Source organism: Nerophis lumbriciformis, linkage group LG16 (assembly GCF_033978685.3).
Source record: "Nerophis lumbriciformis linkage group LG16, RoL_Nlum_v2.1, whole genome shotgun sequence".
Lineage (NCBI taxonomy): Eukaryota > Metazoa > Chordata > Actinopteri > Syngnathiformes > Syngnathidae > Nerophis > Nerophis lumbriciformis.
This window is the reverse complement of record NC_084563.2, coordinates 45,801,124-45,822,051: the sequence shown is the minus strand read 5'-3', so window position 1 is coordinate 45,822,051 and position 20,928 is coordinate 45,801,124. Positions and strand designations below refer to the sequence as shown.

The window sequence follows — 20,928 nt, the reverse complement described above, 5'->3', positions numbered from 1 at the left end:
AAGAGTGTTAAAGTTGTTTTATATGGTCACCGTCAGTGTAACCTGTGTGGCTGTTGACCAAGTATGCATTGCTGTCACGTACGTGTGGAAGCAGAAGAGGCATACTGTATAACAGGTGGTTGGGCTGGCACACTATTAATACAGATTGTAGAGGGCGTCAAATGTTGTACCATCATGGCACGCCCTTAATCTAGATGTAAGGGTGAAAATCGGTGAATATTAATCCCGGGAGTTTTCTGCGAGAGTCACTGAATTCCGGAAGTTTCACGGGAAAATCGGGGGGTTCGGCAAGTAAGCTGCTGAGCCGCATCAAAGTGATCAAAGAGCCGCATGCGGCTCTGGAGCCGCGGGTTGCCGACCCCTGATCTAAGGTATTTAATTTTTAGTTGGCTTTCAGTTTGTGCTGTAAAAAAAACATAATTGTTTCTCTTGTTCTCTTCTTGTGTTCTTCTCTTAACAAAACTTTCCGACTGGTCCTCCTTTAAGAGCCAGAATGAACAAATTGATTTATTGAAATAAATGTGACACAACATGATATATAAACAGTGGTGATACCATGACTCTTAGCTTGCATTTCAGCACACTCTTACAGATTAAAATCAATAGGAAACACCAAAAACATACGATCATAACACATTTTCTAAGCATCCAAAGGAGACATTGCATGGTAAAACATGCGTGGCGCAGTGGAAGAATGGCCGTGCGCGACCCGAGGGTCCCTGGTTCAATCCCCACCTAGTACCAACCTCGTCATGTCCGTTGTGTCCTGAGCAAGACACTTCACCCTTGCTCCTGATGAGTGCTGGTTAGCGCCTTGCATGGCAGCTCCCTCCATCAGTGTGTGAATGTGTGTGTGAATGGGTAAATGTGGAAGTAGTGTCAAAGCGCTTTGAGTACCTTGAAGGTAGAAAAGCGCTATACAAGTACAACCCATAATGTATCATGAAGAACAAAGTACATCTCATCTCCAAGTGAAATGATGATGGAGACATCTCGTTGTTCCAGTGCACAAGCAGTCCTGGAGGAAGAAGATGACAGCATATTACCCACAAAAGTGAATCCAAGTTGTAGATCATCTTCACCCAAAGTCCGAAGAACATTTGGAAGGGCAAACAATCCTTGTAAGTTAACTCACCATCTGCCGTGTCTCACTCAGCCAGCGTACTCATTGAGATAAGGACGGCCCGATCGGGAGCTGTCGGACAAACACCGCACTGTTACCGATTTACTCACCCTAACCAAACACCTCACACATGGTGAAGTACAACCAGAAGGTTCCTCATCGCTCGCATCAGATCTTTGAGGTTAGACTTAGAAACATGAAGAAGCAGAGTGCTGCTATTCTTTCCTGACTACGATTCATTCTTAATGAGTCAGCAAAATAAATGTGCACACATGATGCCACCGGAAAATGAGGAGAAATTCTGTTGTCCTGTCGGTGAGGATTTAAAAAAAAACAAGGTTCCGTAATGGGAAAACTATTAAACTATTGCTATTAAACACTATTAAAGGGAAAAGGTGTCAGAAAAGTAGGACACAATAACAGGAGTTTCCTGGTCGCTAATCATAAGATGAACCAGTGACGTGCGGTGAGGTTGATGGCTGGTGAGGCACTGACTTCATCACAGTCACATTTACAAACATATCAACCCTAAAGAGTATCTTATTCACCATTTGATTGGCAGCAGTTAACGGGTTATGTTTAAAAGCTCATACCAGCATTCTTCCCTGCTTGGCACTCAGCATCAAGGGTTGGAATTGGGGGTTAAATCACCAACAATTATTCCCGGGCGTGGCGCCACTGCTGCCCACTGCTCCCCTCACCTCCCAGGGGGTGATCAAGGCATGGGTCAAATGCAGAGGACAAATTTCATTACACCTAGTGTGTGTGTGACAATCATTGGTACTTTAACTTAACTTTAACTTTACACATACAAACTGTAGCACACAAAAAAGCACATTTAATAAAAAAAAACGTTATTATGGTCTTACCTTTACTTATAAATGAAGTCCACAACTAAAGCCCTCACTTAAACTTTCCCCGTGCAAGATTGAATCTATTTAAAAAAGTGTAACCGAGGGTTTATAAATGTGGCCTATACTGTATGAAACTACAAAATAACAAACACGGAGGCTTCAGTTTACACGAGGACCACTTTATTTACCTTCTTTCAAAAACTTCCGCTCCACTCCGTGTCACATCACTTCCGCTCTTAGCGCCTTCAAAATAAGAGCTCAAGGCATATACTGTATAACAGCGCATAACAGGAACTTAACATCACAAAGAGAAAAGCCCATGAAAATGGGTTACAAAAGTTATTTAATAAGAAGCCAAAAAGTGCAAAAACAATAATGTTCGTGTTGGAGGAGTTGTGAATTAGATACACCTGCAGTCTGCAGGTGTACCTAATGTTGTGGCCCTGCAGTCATTCACAACTCCTCCAACACGAACATTATTGTTTTTGCACTTTTTGGCTTCTTATGAAATAACTTTTTTAAATAGATTCAATCTTGCACGTGGAAATTATAAGTGTGGGCTTTAGTTGATATAACAATTCTACGGCGGGGGTGCAGGAGACGGGATTACTGGAGCCTCAGCCAGTGCGTCTTTTGCAGCCATTTTATGATCGCTCAGCACAAGAAATACTTTACACACATACAGTTGTTGACAAAATACACTGTACATTATATACCTCAGCTAACTAAACTATGGAAATGTATAATATAATTCATATAGCAATACAGTCTCACTGCACAGCAGGCCAGCAGTTAGCCGAGTCCGGAATCCATGTTGAGGCACTGAGTGATGTGCCTCAACTGGCTGCTGTTCACCGCACCGTCTCTTCTCAGTATTTGAACGGCAAATGTGCAAATTCAGCGATTTTGAATAAAAATAATCTAAAACTGGTGAAGTTAAATGGAACATAACTTTATAGTATAATCACTGGATACATATAACAATTTAATTAATTTTTTTTCTTTTTACATTTTTTTTCTTTCCATGATGGCAGGTGAGGCCCCGCCTCACCTGCCTCTAGTGACTGCACGTCACTGAGGTGAACATATATGGATCATGTCTCATTCTTCCGATATTTATCACAAGAACACATGTTAAAGTTAGATACGCGACACTTTATCTCGTGTGCTCTTGCAGAAGGTTCACATTACTCTTAGGAAGTGCAGAGAGTGATGCTGCACTGAGAAGAAGACAGAGAAGATATGTCCCTCACCATGTCTCTTCCTGTAACGCTTGACCATCACGATGATGATGATGGTGACCGACAGACAGATCACCATCGTAAGGATCACCGACGTGGCAACAACACAGCCCATGCACACCTTGTCTGTTGAGAGAAAAAAGCACAACTCGGTTACTTGTAAACATAAACATTGTCATCGTGACAAGAATAGAATATAATTAAAAATATTTATCACAGTTTAATCAATGGCTACGATGAATGTCACTGTGGTGCTGCACAGAGAAACACATACTGCTTTTTGCAAGTTCAGTAAGATGGTTATTATCGCTTTCTTGCACTAATCCAATCACCTCTCTCAATGTTTAAATGACCACCCTGCATATATTTAGGCGTTGAGTTAAAATCTCATATTTATAGTCTGAAACAGTCTAATTGTCTCTGTTTACCTTCCAGATGATCTGTGGACTTACTGAGCTCAGGAGTTGGTTGGGTGGTGGGTTTGTTCCTCTCAGTGGTGACATCCAAGGTGCCACTGGTGGTACTAGGTCGGGTGGTGGCTTTGTTGCTCTCAGTGGTGACATCGAAGCTGCCACTGGTGGTACTAGGTCGGATCGTGGCTTGGCTCTCAATGGTTGTGTCACCAGATGTGCTTGTATTGAGGTCTGGATATAAAAAATGATCAAGCACAAAGTTAAAATTGATTCACACAATAAATTGATAAATGGGTTTGTTTGTCCGTGTTAGGGTTGATAACTGGACCAATAATTAGTCGTACATAGTAGCAGCTGAAACAGTGGTGTGCTACTTACATAGCATGGATGAAAAATAATGATTTAGACTTCTGAAGAGAAACGTCTACATCATTGTGCAAGTTAACCAAATGTGTCTCTCACCTTCACCGCTCAAGCTGCTCGGGACGCCTCTGGTCTCCAGCTTGGTGACGATGTCCTCCTTGACACCAGTCATCTGAAACACACATTCGTACTTGCCCTCCATGTCGCCCGTCACATTCAGGTTCACCGACATCTGGAAGGTTCCGTCCTGGTTTTCGAGCATTTCTGTTTGCTCCACACCCTCAAGGAGCTTCTCGCCGTCTTTCCTCCAAAACATGACGGCTTTGTCGGGGTAGAAACCTGTTGCGTTGCAGCTGACTGGAGAAGACGGTGTCGTCTGGTTTAGAGACACCATTGGAAGGTCTGCACAGGAAGACAATATGGAGAGAAAGTGTGGGAGGAAAAAAGATGGAAAAAAAGAGAGAGAATGATTAGAGTATAGTTTGTAATGCTAGTAATGTTCTTAAAGGGAGCAAGCTAACATGGTTACAAATGTAAAAATGAAAGGTATGGTTCTACCTGTTCTCAATAGGACACTCAAGTACTTCTTCATGTAAGAAGTACAATTGTCAACGTAGTCCTTTAAGTACACTGGTGGAGCTATGCCCTTATCCCAGATCAGCCGGGGGGGATCTGCTTGTTCTTTTGCTGCGGTCCATTTCCATGGCTGTCCTTCATCAAAGTCCCGTCCTCCATCAAACCAATCCCAATACCAACCTGTGACCTCATCAGTGTCGTCATCCCATTGGCATCCAGAATCCCACTCACTTATGTAAGTATCTAAGAGAGTAACACAAAGTATTTATTTGAAACTAGCTTCATTTTACTGACTCAAGGAAGCGAACGAGTGGACTGAGACGAGTACCCGAGAGTCCAGATTCAGTAAAAATCATCCCCACTTAGGGCCTGATCTACTGACGGTTTTTGTGTATAAAAACATGTGCAAACTATCTACCAAGCTCATGTGCAGAAAATGTTGTCTCCTAAATGAGCAAAATAGAATCTCTCTCTCACACACACACACACACACACACACACACACACACACACACACACACACACACACACACACACACACACAGACACACACACACACACACACACACACACGCACACACAATCACGCACACACACACACGCACACACACACACATACACATGCTAATACATACATCTTGTATTTTTTATAAGGTCATTCTGGGATGGAAAGAGACAAGATATCTGTGTGATATTATAAAGGTAAATATATGTTAAAGTACGTATTAAAGAGCACATTAAACACATTTTATTGTCAAAAGTTCAACATAACAAACCTTCAGGTCTGGTGTAATACTTCAGGTGAGGTTCATACATGCTTGTACAGAAATGCTCAGCAGCAACACTGGTCTCTGTCGCTCTCTGCCAGTACTGTGGATCCTCTGCTGTGATCTTCTTCATCCAGTTCTGTTTGGGGAGGACGTTCCTGTTGGTGTTGTCGTATTGCGTAATCTTAAATCCATCCAGGTGGCACAATTCTTTGTACGCTATGATTCTTGAATCTTGAGTGGCTATATGTATGTAATACTCCAGTTCGTGAATCACTGAAAGAAAACCAAAAAAACCAAGATGACTTAAAAAAAAATCATGTACAAGAGTCTTAGAAAGCGCAAATCAAATTGTGTTCTTGATCAAAAATACAACATTTTATGTTGTCATCCTCATTTTATTAATTTCGTGTTAACAGTTGCCCAGAAAACACTGTTCAACACATTAGAAATTATAATTACAAATTTGCAAATGTCAATAACTTGCTATAAACCAACAAAACTGCTGAAAACATTTGTATTGTTATCTTAATTGTATGCAGTTCTCCCCACCAACAAAACTGCTGAAAACATTTGTATTATTATTTTAATTGTATGCAGTTCTCCCCAGTCCTTTGCTGTTCTGCTGGGTCATCTCCATCATGTCTCAGCTACCGCCTGCAGCTTAGAGACACAACACTTTTCACAATATGTGAGCTGTTCCAAGGATGGCCGCCATCTGTGCACTTCCAATGATCTCAGAAATAAAAATAGTATTATTGACAATAATGATAATGATATCAATAATAATAATAACAAAAATAAATATGTTTAATTATTGTAATCATTATCATAATAGTAATTATTTAAAAAAAATATTACTATATTTTATAATGCGCCATCTTTAGAAATTGTAAATAAATATCTTCTTTTTTTTTTTAAAGTCCGGGGTTGAATAATTTCAAGTTCAACTGCGTATACGCCCACTCAACTTCAACACATTTAAAGGAGCCATATGTAAGAATTTCATGTCAAGCCATCATTAAATGGCCCTTATATGTCAAAAGGCATTAATAAATCATGTTCTTTTCCAATACCTCTATAACTGATAACAGTAATTCAGCCGGGATATTCTCATATCAAAATTAGATTTACAGCCCCGAAATCTTGTTATTGTCTTCATTTCGATGTCCCGCCCTCTACTGTTTGACTAATTAGAAAGTCTGAGTGTGTCACATCCAGGGTGCCAGTTACGCACCGCCCTCTTCGTCTGGCTACTGCCACTGGTAAAGTTACTAAACATGTCAGATCTTAGTAAATCTAAAAGGCCTCGTTACCATTCTCAACTTATTCATGACAAAGCCAGGAACAAAACGAGGATTTGTATCAGGGATGCCTTTGAAAGATGGAGACGATTGAAGGCGGAAAATACTTTTTCATCTCATGCCAAACTTGCTAATTTCCTCCTTGATAGGTAAGTCAGGCATTTACGTTTTCTTATTACTTGTGATAATTGGACATGGACATTGGGTATGTAAACTATATTGTCCAATACAGTCTATGATCTTGTCTAACAAAGCTAGTATGTTCCTGCAACCAATGCTTAGTGTGATGGTGCTCAGCTCCTAGTGTAATGCTTAGCATGCTAGCCCGGTCAATGACACATCGACATATAAGCTAACGGGGGAAATATATGCCCGTTAGCCTGGATGTCGATGTGTCATCCAACTGACAGGCCAAAATATATTTTCGATAAATAAAACCAATATGGATATGTGTAGTGTCAGTGCCTATTTCCTTCTCAACATGCTGATACGCTGAGGGTTCCATCATTAGCCCGGCTGTCATCATGGCAATGTGAAAGGTATGGAGACAGACAAATCACATGATAAAATAATTATTCGTTCGTGTAGCCTATAGACACACCTTAGTAAAATGTCTCCTCTTTAGTTTTGGGCGTACATAGGGATGATGTCCGAAACCGATTCTCCCGGTTGTCCGATAAGAAAAGAACCGATTCCATGGACTCGAATGCCCTTTTGAGAACCGGTTACCGTTATCGAGGCTACTATAGTAAAGAAAAAGAGTTGGTTCTTTATCCGAATCTCAAATGGGCAATGTTATACCCATTTGATTGTAGACTCTTACTGACACCTTGAGGCGATATGAAAATACTACGCGTCAATAGTTTGGGCACTTCCGGGTTGGCGACGTCAGTTAAGTTCATGAGACAATTGAGAAGTAGACAAGTTGTGTTAGCTCTTACAAGCCTTGGAAAAGATAAGTCTGTAAGTAAACTGTTTAACTTGTTTATATAACTCAATATTAAGGTGGAAAGTGGTTCAATTTGGTAGTAAGATGTTTATTGAAAAACGATTTCAATGGATGTTTTGAGGACTTAAAATGGCTGCCATTCGTGTATTTCCACCATCGAAATAGTTTCAACCCTCAGAAGTATTTGTTTGATGATAGTACTGTATATTTGTGTGAAGCTAATATTTACATATTGTGTATTACATTTCAGTATGTTAATTGAATCACATAGCTTATACATTTGTCATTGTGTGTATTTCATTTAAAAAATAATAATAATAACAGTCCAGTGCAAGACAAAAGTAAAGATAGGAAAAGACAAAGCAAGATCAACAACAATAAAGAGCCTAAATGGATTAATCTGCTTTGGAACTTTATTAGACGTCTTGGATTGTTTGTTAGCTGTCTGCCTGTGTGTGTAGTTAGTATGTTCCAATAGCAGCAGAAGTGCACTTTTTAGAGAGCTGTATTATTTTCAGTTTTGTGCCCAAGGGACTGATTTTATTTAACACTATATTATTATTTATACACCTATAGTGATCACAGAGAGAGGTTGTTTTTGTGTTACTGTATATATTAGTTTTTCTGAAAAATCCCACTTAATATACTTTGGGTAACAACAGTCAATATTTTTTTTATTTTTTTTTTTAGGGGGGTAACAGTCAATATTTATTTATTTATTTTATTTTAGTTTTTTCTTATAAAATAAAAGTGAGCTTTTGTTAAACCAAATATTGTGTTTTTTTCCATATACAACAACCTATCTGGATTCGATAAGAGAATCGATAAGGAATCGGTTCGATAAGAGGATTCGATAATGGCCTCGAACCCGATAATTTCTTATCAAACATCATCCCTAGGCGTACATTAGGCTGCTAAGCATGCTCTACTTATTTTCACCAGTATAAACATTGCTAGTGTTGGTTGTAGTTTGTTTTAGTCTTTGTTTTCTGATAGTACTGAAAACAACCATATGGTTGCTATTTGTTGTGATATTGTACGCAGGCATGACGTGCTTCTTCCTGAAAATGTCTGTGTAAAATATGTTGGCTAGAGATTTGTTATTGACAAAACGCTTGTCTATTCAGCATTTACGGTCCCAGCACCTCAACCCTTAGTAAGAGGTGGAAGTTCCTTGGACAAGCCCAGTCCATGGAGCTGGATTCGGCTGCGTATCTGGCAACCTCTGTCAGGGAGAGAGGGAGGGGACTACAGAATTTTGATCAGGATTGCAGTACCTTTTCTGGCCACATTATTACATATGGCTCCTTTAACAGTGAATAATAACCATTTTGTGTTTACTCTCACATTTGACTGCTTTCATTTGTTTACAAATATGTCACTTTTATGTCACATTTCTGGTATTGTGGGTTAAATAAAGTTAAGTACTTGGGGATAGGTCGATTGGCAACACTAAATAGTCCCTAGTGTGTGAATGTGAGTGTAAATGTTTTGGCCCTGCAGTAAGGTGGCGACTTCCGCCCCAGTGATGCTGGGGTAGGCTCCAGCCCGCCCCCCTTGCTGACAGGGCAGCACGGTGTGACAGTGGTTAGCACTTATGCCTCACAGGGAGAAGGTCTTGGCTTTGATATGTTTTCAGTTTGCATGTTCTGTGTGGGTTCTCTCCGGCCTCCTCCCAACCTCCAAAGACATGCACCTGGGGATAGGCTGATTGGCAACATTAAAATTGGCCCTCATTTATTTTACAGTGAATCCCTGGCAAACACACCGGCCACTATTGTACCGTAAATTGTAATAAATCGGATTCTACGTCAACATATCGTCATGTCCTATACATCGTGACTGTATTTTTCAAGGTGACCTCCTGGCAATCACCGCTGCCGGTATTTTACCATGGATTGTGCAGAGTCATTTAGGTTATCTACTCTTTCTTGGTTTGCAGGAATCCACTGCTGTGATAAACTATTTTAGATTTTAAGGTGTTTCACTGTTGCTATTTAACAATTGCTTGCCGAAGGTCATTTTTTACAGTGTGGGTGTCGTCGCTCCTGACTTGTTTCAGTTTCCGTACTCCCACTTTGTCTCATCAACACCCCCCCACCCCACTCCCCATCCTCCAGCACCCTGACTTGCCTTGATACAAATGCATTTTTTAACAGACTTGATAACAACTTATTAGTTAGTTTAAAAGGCTCCAGACCTTAACTCCCTCTTTCTTATCTCCTGTTCCTGCCACCCTGTCGCTGTTTCATTATTACGTGACTTCAACAGTAGTCATGCAATAATGTTTCATTTGGTTTAGAATTTTTGTTTTATCCGGGCGGTGTTCAGTCAGCCCCCAGTACTGGCCTGCAGCTCATTTATCCTGGGGCACGTACCCCGGTTAAAGGGGTCTGGTGAGGGCCATGGCTAATACAATAACCAGCATCTTAATACAGCCCAGCTGGAGCACCTCCCTCACCATCGTTAACCACCCTTCTGTGACTCCATCTATCCATACTTTTTAATTCACGACATGTCAAAAGACAGCGAAGAGCAGATTTATGACAAGATACCAGACAAGCGCTTTGGTGGATGAAACACCGACAGCAACAAAGAGTGTTTTTGAGCTCTGTTTCATATCATCAACATATATTAAAAAGCAATTAAAAACAGTGCAATACATTTTCATAACATGGTCACTAATGCCTAGTTTCTCCTGTTATATATTTTTTTTTAATATTATATATTTATTCTTATTTTTGCTTTTTATTTTTACTGTTATTATTATATTTTCTATTTTATTTCCATTTATACCCGCATTATTTACTTTTTACTTTTTAAATTCGATCTCAATTCTGCTGGAATTTTTATTTCTCTGAGGGAACTCTCCTGAAGGAATCAATAAAGTACTATCTATCTATTTAATATACTTTATTTATGTGGTTAATATGAATACACACTCATTTATATTATGTTGCATTAAAAAGTGAGTTGAAATAACATTTTATAACATTGATTGGAAGTCACAGACATTGTGTAGCTAAATAACTTATTCAATGACGAAGTAAAGACAAGAAAAAAGTGTTGACAAAAATAATAATGAGATAAAGTAAGACTACAATTACCATGAATTGATTAACGTGGACCCTGACTTAAACAAGTTGAAAAACGTATTGGGGTGTTACCATTTAGTGGTCAATTGTACAGAATATGTACATTTCTGTGCAATCTACTAATACAAGTCTCAATCAATAAAACTACAACAACAGAAGAATAAAGAAGAAAAATAATACAAGAATATGGAACAACTTCAGTCCACTTAAGATGTTACAAAGAAGTTGTAAATAAAAACAACTCACCGGGAGACACGCTCTGCATTTGCACGGCCAGAAGGACGAAAAACAACAAATTCATGATGTCGGTGCAACTTTTAAAAGATATTAGACTCTTTTACAAAAGCAAAATGAAGCTGTCGTCTTCTTCCAGGTCCTCTGAATGACTCGGAGGCCACTCGGGCGATGGAGGTCACACCTTTGCAGTCTCCTCCTCCTCCTGCGGCCCGCCACCAGCGTGATGATGTCGCTCGGCGCCACGACGGTGTCACGTGTTCGCACCTTCACCCTGACGTCATCACGCCAAGGTACCTGCCGTCCAGGACCGCATTATTTGTTTAACATGAATACATGTTAAGAAGAAAAAAGACTTGTGAAAAAACAGAAAATATTCATATTTTTGTAAATACTGCATATTAAATGTATGAAAAAGTAATTAGTGAATTAAACAGTAATAATACAGTACTAACATTGGTCATTATTACACCATAATTCATTTATATTTTACATTATATACAATATATATGGTATTATTAGAACAATAATACTACTAATAACAAAGAAGAAGAATATGTATTTCTATTATCTCCATTACTATCATCTCAAATGTATTAATAACAATACCATCCATCCATCTTCCTCCGCTTATCCGAAGTCGGGTCGCGGGGGCAGCAGCCCAAGCAGGGAAGCCCAGACTTCCCTTTCCCCAGCTACTTCTTCCAGCTCTTCCCGAGGTGTTCCCAGGCCAGCTGGGTGACATAGTCTGTCCACCGTGTCCTGGGTCTTCCCCGTGGTCTCCTACCATTATGATAAAGAATAATAATATTTTACCTTTATTATCATCATTACTACCAACTTATATGGAGAAATACATTTACTAGATTAAAAAGTAGATTATAGAGAATGAAGGAGCAAAAAAATAAAGAAAAATGTATAAAAGTATAAAGTGTTATGATAGCCTATGTGTGTAATATGTACACTATATTGCCAAAAGTATTTGGCCACCCATCCAAATGATGAGAATCAGGTGTCCTAATCACTTGGCCCAACCACAGGTGTATAAAATCAAGCACTTAGGCATGGAGTGTCATGACTTGGTCCTGGGTGTTTGCTTTTCCGGGATGCAACGGAAAGTTGGCTCGGGCGAGACGAGAATGTAAGTACAGTTTTATTTAAACACTATAACTACAAAAAAAGGAAGTAAACAAAAGGCGCGCACAATGGCGGAGAACAAACTATGAAACCAAAAAGACTATAAACATGGAACAAAAACTTACTTTGGCATGGGACATGAAGCAGGATCTAAGAGGATGAAGAGTGTGTAGAGCATAATTGTGGGATGTCGTCAGAACGACAAACTGAAAACAATGAACTTAAATACTATAGACATGATTAGTGAAAGCAGGTGCGTGACTCAAAACGTGAAACAGGTGCGTGACGTGACAGGTGAAAACTAATGGTTGCTATGGTGACAAAACAAAAGTGCACAAAAAGTCCAAAAACAAAACCGAACATGACCAAAACAAAAACATGATCACACAGACATGACATGGAGACTGTTTCTACAAACATTTGTGAAAGAATGGGCCGCTCTCAGTGATTTCCAGCGTGGAACTGTCATAGGATGCCACCTGTGCAACAAATCCAGTCGTGAAATTCCCTCGCTCCTAAACATTCCAAAGTCAACTGTCGGCTTTATTATAAGAAAATGGAAGAGTTTGGGAACAACAGCAACTCAGCCACAAAGTGGTAGAGCCACGGTACATTTCGGACTGCATTGTGCAGGAGGAGGAATTATGGTGTGGGGTTGTTTTTCAGGAGCTGGGCTTGGCCCCTTAGTACCAGTGAAAGGAACTTTGAATGCTCCAGGATACCAAAACATTTTGGACAATTCCATGCTTCCAACCTTGTGGGAACAGTTTAGAGCAGGCCCCTTCCTCTTCCAAAATGACTGTGCACCAGTGCACAATGCAAGGTCCATAAAGACATGGATGACAGAGTCTGGTGTGGATGAACTTGACTGGCCTGCACAGAGTCCTGACCTGAACCCGATAGAACACCTTAGAGCGGAGACTGAGAGCCAGGCCTTCTCCACCAACATCAGTGTGTGACCTCACCAATGCGCTTTTGGAAGAATGGTGGAAAATTCCTATAAACACACTCCGCAACCTTGTGGACAGCCTTCCCAGAAGAGTTGAAGCTGTAATAGCTGCAAAAGGTGGACCGACATCATATTGAAGCCTATGGGTTAGGAATGGGATGGCACTTCAAGTTCATACGTGAGTCAAGGCAGGTGGCCAAATACTTTTGGCAATATAGTGTATTTTATTAATTTTTAAAATATATTTTTGACCCCACACAAAGACAAAACATCTTTGTGTGTGCTGTGCTATGATACTATCAACGCAGCACACTTCTTAGCAGAACTTGTAATGCGGTCCAGACTGAAGACAGGGTTGTAGTTTGGACACCCCTGGCATAGAGTGAAGAACAAGGTTGCTTGCAGATGTATAAGACTCTCTGATTAGTGATCAGAAGCAGGTGAACCTCCTGGTCACTAATCAATGGCAGGTGAGATTAATCAGTGTTCAAAGTAAACAAAGAAAGGAGCACTGAAACAGAAATAGACCTTAGAGATAGGAGAACTACAACAAAACACAAAACAAGACAAAAGAGGTGATGACAGCACATTGACAATAAATCCACATACTGGTCTTATTTAAATGTACATGGGTTACATGCAGAGAGAAATGTCACTGGATGTTGTAAATGTCATAAAGTTACATTCCTTCTGTCCTGGTCTAGACTTCAAAAGCTTGCTTTGGCACAGGGCATGTACTTTTGTAGCAATTCATGTTTTAGGGAGTAAAAACCAACCAACAGATCTGTCAGTGAAATACATTTGAACCTGTGACAATGTTTCAGCACACCGTCCTTTTTTCCAGTAAACACACCTGGCTGTGATAGTTGGCCACATTGCTCCTGCATTCTTTGCATTTGAATATAGAGCAAGGGTCTCCAACAGGTCCTTTGTTGCTGCTAATCGCCTGATTTTGAGTAGCCAATCAAAGGAGCGATGGCTGTTTGCTTCAACTCTTAGTATTTCATTGACTTTGACCTCCGCTTTATTCGGACAAACAACAACATCCAAACACAAGCAAACAATTCACAGATCGTCACAGTTTGAGTCGAGTCCGAAACGGAGTAGAAAGAAGCAGAAGCGACGTACACAGACTTCTGGGTGAAAAGCAACACTTCCCATCCAACCTGATGGAGTTTGAGAGGTGCTGCAAAGGAAGGAGAGAAAGTACCCAAAGATAGGCGTGCCAAGCTTGTGGCATCGTGTTCAAAAAGACTTGAGGCTGTAATTGCAGCCAAAGGTGCATCAACAAAGTATTGAGCAAAAGGCTCCGAATACTTATGTCATACTTGCCAATCTTGAGACCTCCGATTTCGGGAGGTTGGGGTGGGAGCGTGGTTGGGGGCGTGGTTAAGAGGGGAGGAGTATATTTACAGCTAGAATACACCAAGTCAAGTATTTCATATATATATATTTATATATAAGAAATACTTGACTTTCAGTGAATTCTAGCTATATATATATATATATATATATATATATATATATATATATATATATATATATATATATATATATATATATATATATATATATATATATTAATATATATATATATGTATATATATAATATATTTATTTTATTTTATATATATATATATATATATATATATATATATATATAAATAAGAGAAATACTTGAATTTCAGTGTTAATTTATTTACACATATACACACACATAACACTCATCTACTCATTGTTGAGTTAAGGGTTGAATTGTCCATCCTTGTTCTATTCTCTGTCACTATTTTTATAACCATGCTGATTGCTTGTTGTGTGCGCAGTTGTGCACTGCACTCTCTAAAAGCTGTAGATGATATTGTCACAGTTATTGTCACATAGATTCTCTCAGCCTTCATATGACCCTTCTGTTCCTCTGCATTTCTCTTCTGTTTTCCATCAGTTTGAGCCAGTGTCCTTTTCTTTTTTAAATGACACAGTTAGTCATATGAAGCCCTCTGGTTCTCCTGCAGATGCCCTCCCACCTCGCCTGTTTAAGGAGGTACTTGCTACTATTGGATCAAGTGTCCTTAACATTATCAATAGTTTGAGTTTGAGTTTGAGTTTGAGTTTATTTGGAACATGCAAGCATACAACATGATACATCACAATCTCCAGTTTCTCTTTTCAACATGTTCGAAAAGGAGTAGGAAGAAGCAGAGCTTATTTAATCCTACCCCTTTTCTTTTACATAACTGTTGCTAAAACCTTTGTTCACTTCCTGTTCTCAATTTATTCACAATATACTCCATAAGTAATCACAATAAAAATAAGTAAATAAATAATAATTGGTGAAGTAAGTTACATTTCATAGTAGCCTCTCTTCTGGAATTTTTCCAGTAGAGTTTGAACATGCAGTGGTACGACCTCTACTTAAAAAACCAAGCCTCGACCCCTCTCTCCTCTCTAACCTCAGACCTATCTCTAATCTTCCATACATTTCCAAAATATTAGAGAAGGTTGTCTACAGTCAGTTGTTGCCCTTCTTAGAGGATAATGGTATCACTGAGCTGGTCCAGTCCGGTTTTAAAGCCCTCCACAGCACAGAGTCAGCGCTTCTAAAAGTTTTTAACAATATCCTCCTGTCAACTGATTCTGGTAAATATGTTGTCCTGGTGTCTGTCTGCTGCACTCGACACCGTCGACCACGCCACCTTAATCACTCGTCCTGAGAACTGTGTGGGCATTAAGGGCGCCGCCCTCAACTGGTTCCGGTCGTACCTAACCGACAGGAGTTTTTGTGTAAAAGTAGACAGTTTTATGTCTTCCACAGCTCCTTTACCACATGGGGTCCCCCAGGGCTCAATCCTTGCCCCAATTTTATTTGCGCTTTACCTTCTCCCCCTTGGTTCTATTTTTAGGAAGTACAGTATTGCATTTCATTTTTATGCCGATGATTGCCAGATTTATTTTTCCATGGCACAAAATAACACGGTTCAACGTCTTATTGACTGCCTGCACGACATCAAAGTCTGGCTTTCAGCTAACTTCCTGAGCCTAAATGAAGACAAAACAGAAGTTATGTTGTTCGGTCCAAGTCGCTGTCCCTCCCCCAACGTTGACCTCGGCACTCTGACCCCGTATCTCAGCGACTGTGTCACAAACCTGGGGGTAAAGTTCGACTCAGATTTTAAATTCGAAAAACAAATCAGCAGCGTCGTTCAAAAAAGCTTTTATCAACTACGCCAAATAGCGAAAGTGAAACCGCTTCTATCAGGACATGATCTCGAGAAATTAATCCACGCCTCTATCTCGACTCGTCTTGACTACTGTAATGCCCTGTATGTTGGCATTAGCCAGGCCTCCCTCGCCCGCCTGCAGCTTGTGCAAAACTCTGCTGCTTGTCTGCTAACACAGACCCGCAGACGTGAGCACATCACCCCTATATTAGCGTCCCTTCACTGGCTCCCTGTGCTTTACCGAATCAATTTTAAACTCCTTTTATTTGTTTTTAAATGTCTAAACAACCTCGTGCCAACATATCTCTCCGACCTCCTTCAGCCTTACTGCCCCACCCGATCCCTAAGATCAGCCGATCAGCTGCTACTGACGGTCCCTGACACAAGGCTGAAGCTTAGAGGTGACAGAGCTTTCGCCGCTGCTGCTCCCAAGCTCTGGAACGACCTACCTCTGAGTGTTAGACAAGCCTCCTCTCTTCCTGTTTTTAAATCTCTCTTAAAAACATACTTTTATTCCATGGCTTTTAACACTGAGTGATATCCATCCTGCAATGGCACCCCATAATACACCTGCTGTGAACCTGTTTTTATGTTTTATTTTATTTCATTTATTTTTTATCGTGTTCTGTTTGTGTTGTGTTGTGTTTGCTCGGTACTCGTATTATCTTTTAACCTGCCCATTGTACAGCACTTTGGCTACCCCTATGGTAAATTTTAAATGTGCTTTATAAATAAAGTTGATTTGATTTGGTATTCCCAGGCAGTCACCTTTTCAAGTATGGGTTAATGGGTTTTACTTGTATAGTGCTTTTCTACCTTTAAGGTACTCAAAGCACTTTGACACTCTTTCCACATTCACCCATTCCCACACACACATTCACACAATGATGGCAGGAGCTGCCATGCAAGGCCCAACCGCGCCCCTTTAGGAGCAAGGGTGACGGGTCTTGCTCAAGGACACAACGAACATGACAAAGTTGGTAGAAGGTAGGGATCAAACCAGGAACTCTCAGGTTGCTGGCACGGCCACTCTGCCAATCACACCACGCCGTCCCCTAAGTACTCATCAGGCTTGACCCTGCTTAGCTTCCGAGATCAGACAAGATTGGGCGTGCTCAGGGTAGTATGGCCGTAAGCCGAGAAATGTGCCTCCAAAACACACTTTTAATCTTGACACCCTGGCTGAAGCGCTTTCAGACGCAAATGTCATTCTTGGCCATACTAAAAATGATTTATTGACAAATACTAAAGCACTTGTGACAATAGCAGAAGAGGACAATTGGCGCCCTCTGCTGGGAGCCTCACCAAAAGCCGACAGCACCTGGTATTCCCAGGAATATTCTGCTTTGTTTTAGCACCCCCTTTATTATTTGACTTCTCGTATATGCCTTCTCTGTTGGGTGTCTTTCTCTCCAGACATCTATCATGCCTTTTCTTTGCATACCTTGTTTTAGCACATTTCTTGAAACATCATCTTTAAACACCATTCCCGTACATATATCCAATTTCCCGCCCCACACATTGAAATCCCCAACTATTACACAGTTCACACGGACATTTTTTTTCTCGTTCGCGAAATTTTTTTTAACTTCTTTTTCTTCATCCATCCATCCATCCATCTTCTTCTGCTTATCCGAGGTCGGGTCGCGGGGGCAGCAGCCTAAGCAGGGAAGCCCAGACTTCCCTCTCCCCAGCCACTTCGTCCAGCTCTTCCCGGGGGATCCCGAGGCGTTCCCAGGCCAGCCGGGAGACATAGTCTTCCCAACGTGTCCTGGGTCTTCCCCGTGGCCTCCTACCGATCGGACGTGCCCTAAACACCTCCCAAGGGAGGCGATCGGGTGGCATCCTGACCAGATGCCCGAACCACCTCATCTGGCTCCTCTCGATGTGGAGGAGCAGCGGCTTTACTTTGAGCTCCCCCCGGATGACAGAGGCTCTCACCCTATCTCTAAGGGAGAGCCCCACCACCCGGCGGAGGAAACTCATTTCGGCCGCTTGTACCCATGATCTTGTCCTTTCGGTCATAACCCAAAGCTCATGACCATAGGTGAGGATGGGAACGTAGATCGACCGGTAAATTGAGAGCTTTGCCTTCCGGCTCAGCTCCTTCTTCACCACAACGGATCGATACAGCGTCCGCATTACTGAAGACGCCGCACCGATCCGCCTGTCGATCTCGCCAAAAATACTTGGACAACTGTAAGCGTACATTTCACCTTTCAAACAACCACAGTTTAATTGCTGCAACAACAAAACCTTGGTTAAATCTTTTTGATCTATAATCCTGTCCGGTGTTGCTACAAAAGCCTGTGCTTTCAACTGGGACTCCAGTATTTTACAAAGACATAATCATTTAAATGAACAAGTTTGGGGAAAAAAGGCATCGTGTTGCAATACCATTTATAAACCTGCAATCTCAGGTCAGGATGGCCGAGCGGTCAAAGGCGCTGCATTCAGGTTGTAGTCTCTAACGAGGCGTGGGTTCGAATCCCACTTCTGACAGAAACTTGAAGATCCTAACTCTAATGAACATCTAGACAAACTACTTGTAACAAAACAATTTGCAACCCATCTGAAGTAGTCTTTATTTCTTAGTCCTGGTTGTGTCCACATTTACATTTTTATTTTTTTTAACAAAACATTGTAGTGAACATCAAATTCTGTAGATCCATTGGGAATTTTTTTAAAACGAATATAATTTAGGCTTGCATTCACGTGGTTTGAAAACAGACGGAGAAAGTGTTATGGAAAAAACATCGAGACACTGATGGGATTTGAAACCAACATCTACTGTTTAACAAACATGCACTTTAACTGACAGCTACAGCACCTGGAAGGTAGTTGTATTTCAACTCGATGCCTTTAACCCTATACTCAATTGATGATAGCCAATTTGAGGCAATAGCATTGATCTTCAGAAATTTACATTAGTTTAATCAAGCATGGCTTGAAGGTTATTTTGCAAACATGGCACATGATTTAACTAGAAACGCTTTTGCAAAAAGTAAGAAAAGGACATGGGCTGTACAAGAAAACCCTTGAACCCCCATGCTTGTGTCAAAAACTCGTCTCTGGGTGGGCTTGAACCACCATCCTTTCAGTTAACAGCCGAACGCGCTGACCAATTGCGCCGCAGAGACCGCCTCCCTTGGGAGATTAATTTCTTCCAAAAAAATTATGAACTATCATGTTTGGATGGCCCGATGTCATTGTCTTTGGATGGGACAAGGAGCTTCTGGCATAACTGGAAGTACACTGCGATCTATGTGAATAACTTCAGCCTTAGGTGAGTCCAATATACCTTTTGGGTTTAATGCCTTTGTCTGGGGGTGGTCACGACCATTGCTTTTGTCCCTTATCAATATGAGTTCAAATGTAATAGAAGCAACAGATAGCATTAGCCGGGAATCAGACCCGGGTCTCCCGCATGGCAGGCAAGAACTCTACCACTGACCCACCATAGTCTGAGCACAATTATGAGGAAGAACGTTTGAAATGTGGGCTCCGACAGACAAAACATGCTACAAAGTGGTACACATTCTAAGTGCACAAGGGATACAACAACATCCACAAAAGGCAAGAGATGCAGTGCAATTAATAACAGCAATAAGACCGGCGAGCACCATGTTTTCCATCGGCTGGAAATCAACTTGTGAGTCTTGACAAAGGTCTGTGACTTGCAGCAGTTTCCATGGTGTAGTGGTTATCACATTCACCTAACACGTGAAAGGTCCCCTGCTCGAAACAGGGTGGAAACAAGGTTTTCTTGCTTTCCTTTTTACCTCTATAAACAAGCAAAGAAATAAATATTAGCAAAGTCCTTTGTTTCATCATGAAGTAGTTTGCAACATACTTGAGTTCCTCATGTACAGCTGAGCACACACGGCACCAAATTTAGAGGGTTCTTATGTAGGCAGACCTCAGCTTTCATTATCACGAATGTGGGGTTCCATGAAAATGTAATATACAAACCTGTGGAATTTTTCATTCATTTAAATCACTGTAATCTCAGGGCGTTGAACGGATTGCAACCGTACTGTTCAGATTGGCTTACAAGATTTTTAACCTCTCAGCCAAGCAGGCATCATAGGTGTAATTCCCAAAGAGTTAGAGAAGACAGCTGTAGTCTGAATGGGTGTTGGACTTCCATTCAAACGTGGAATCAGTCAAAGATTCACCTGAAACCTAAACAATAGCAGAGGATGGTTTCGAGCCTTCGACCGCTGGGTTACGAGCACAGCACGCTTCTGCTGCGCCACTCTGCTGTCTTTAAAACTTCAACATCATGACTCCTGGGTTCTTTGATACTCTGACAGGCATGTAAACGCTGCTGGTCCTTCACTGTGGACTTAAAATGACATAATGGGTACAAAATCGTCAGGAATTGCGGGTACAAAATCGTCAGGAATTGCGGGTTCAAAATCGTCAGGAATTGCGGGTTCATATTTGACCTTTTTCTATTTCGCATTATCAAATACTTCCTTTACCTCAGTTTGAATCATTGACTTTAACAATTTCTTTGCCTTTCTGAAAAGCTTCTTACGCATCTTACCACAAAAAAGCCCACACCTCATGTAGAGCTGATTTACAAATTCCAGCACAAAGAGAGATAACCTGTGGTCAGCTCACAAGGTTCAACAACACCACTGCCGGTTCCTTGAAATTGTGTCGCGCAAAAAGCCACTCCCCATCAGGAAATCGGACC

General features: G+C 40.9%; 1 protein-coding gene and 2 non-coding genes across 3 annotated transcripts; 2 read left to right on the top strand and 1 right to left on the bottom strand.

Moving 5' to 3' along the window:
• Window positions 1-480: 480 nt before the first annotated feature.
• Window positions 481-11,674, bottom strand: LOC133617307 (H-2 class I histocompatibility antigen, Q10 alpha chain-like). The gene is made up of 9 exons (XM_061977243.2): window positions 11,529-11,674; window positions 10,932-11,216; window positions 5,347-5,613; window positions 4,553-4,813; window positions 4,094-4,396; window positions 3,671-3,862; window positions 3,231-3,344; window positions 1,136-1,195; window positions 481-1,018 (listed from the first exon to the last, which is right to left on the bottom strand). Exons 2-8 carry the CDS (start codon window positions 10,984-10,986, stop codon window positions 1,149-1,151), a joined length of 1,239 nt encoding a protein of 412 aa, XP_061833227.2. The 5' UTR covers window positions 10,987-11,216; window positions 11,529-11,674; the 3' UTR covers window positions 481-1,018; window positions 1,136-1,148.
• A 6,969-nt stretch (window positions 11,675-18,643) lies between these two features.
• trnal-cag (transfer RNA leucine (anticodon CAG)) lies at window positions 18,644-18,725 on the top strand. The gene has a single exon. It is a non-coding gene; the product is annotated as a tRNA-Leu (tRNA).
• Window positions 18,726-19,908: 1,183 nt separating this feature from the next.
• trnav-aac (transfer RNA valine (anticodon AAC)) lies at window positions 19,909-19,981 on the top strand. Its single transcript has one exon. It is a non-coding gene; the product is annotated as a tRNA-Val (tRNA).
• Window positions 19,982-20,928: the final 947 nt, after the last annotated feature.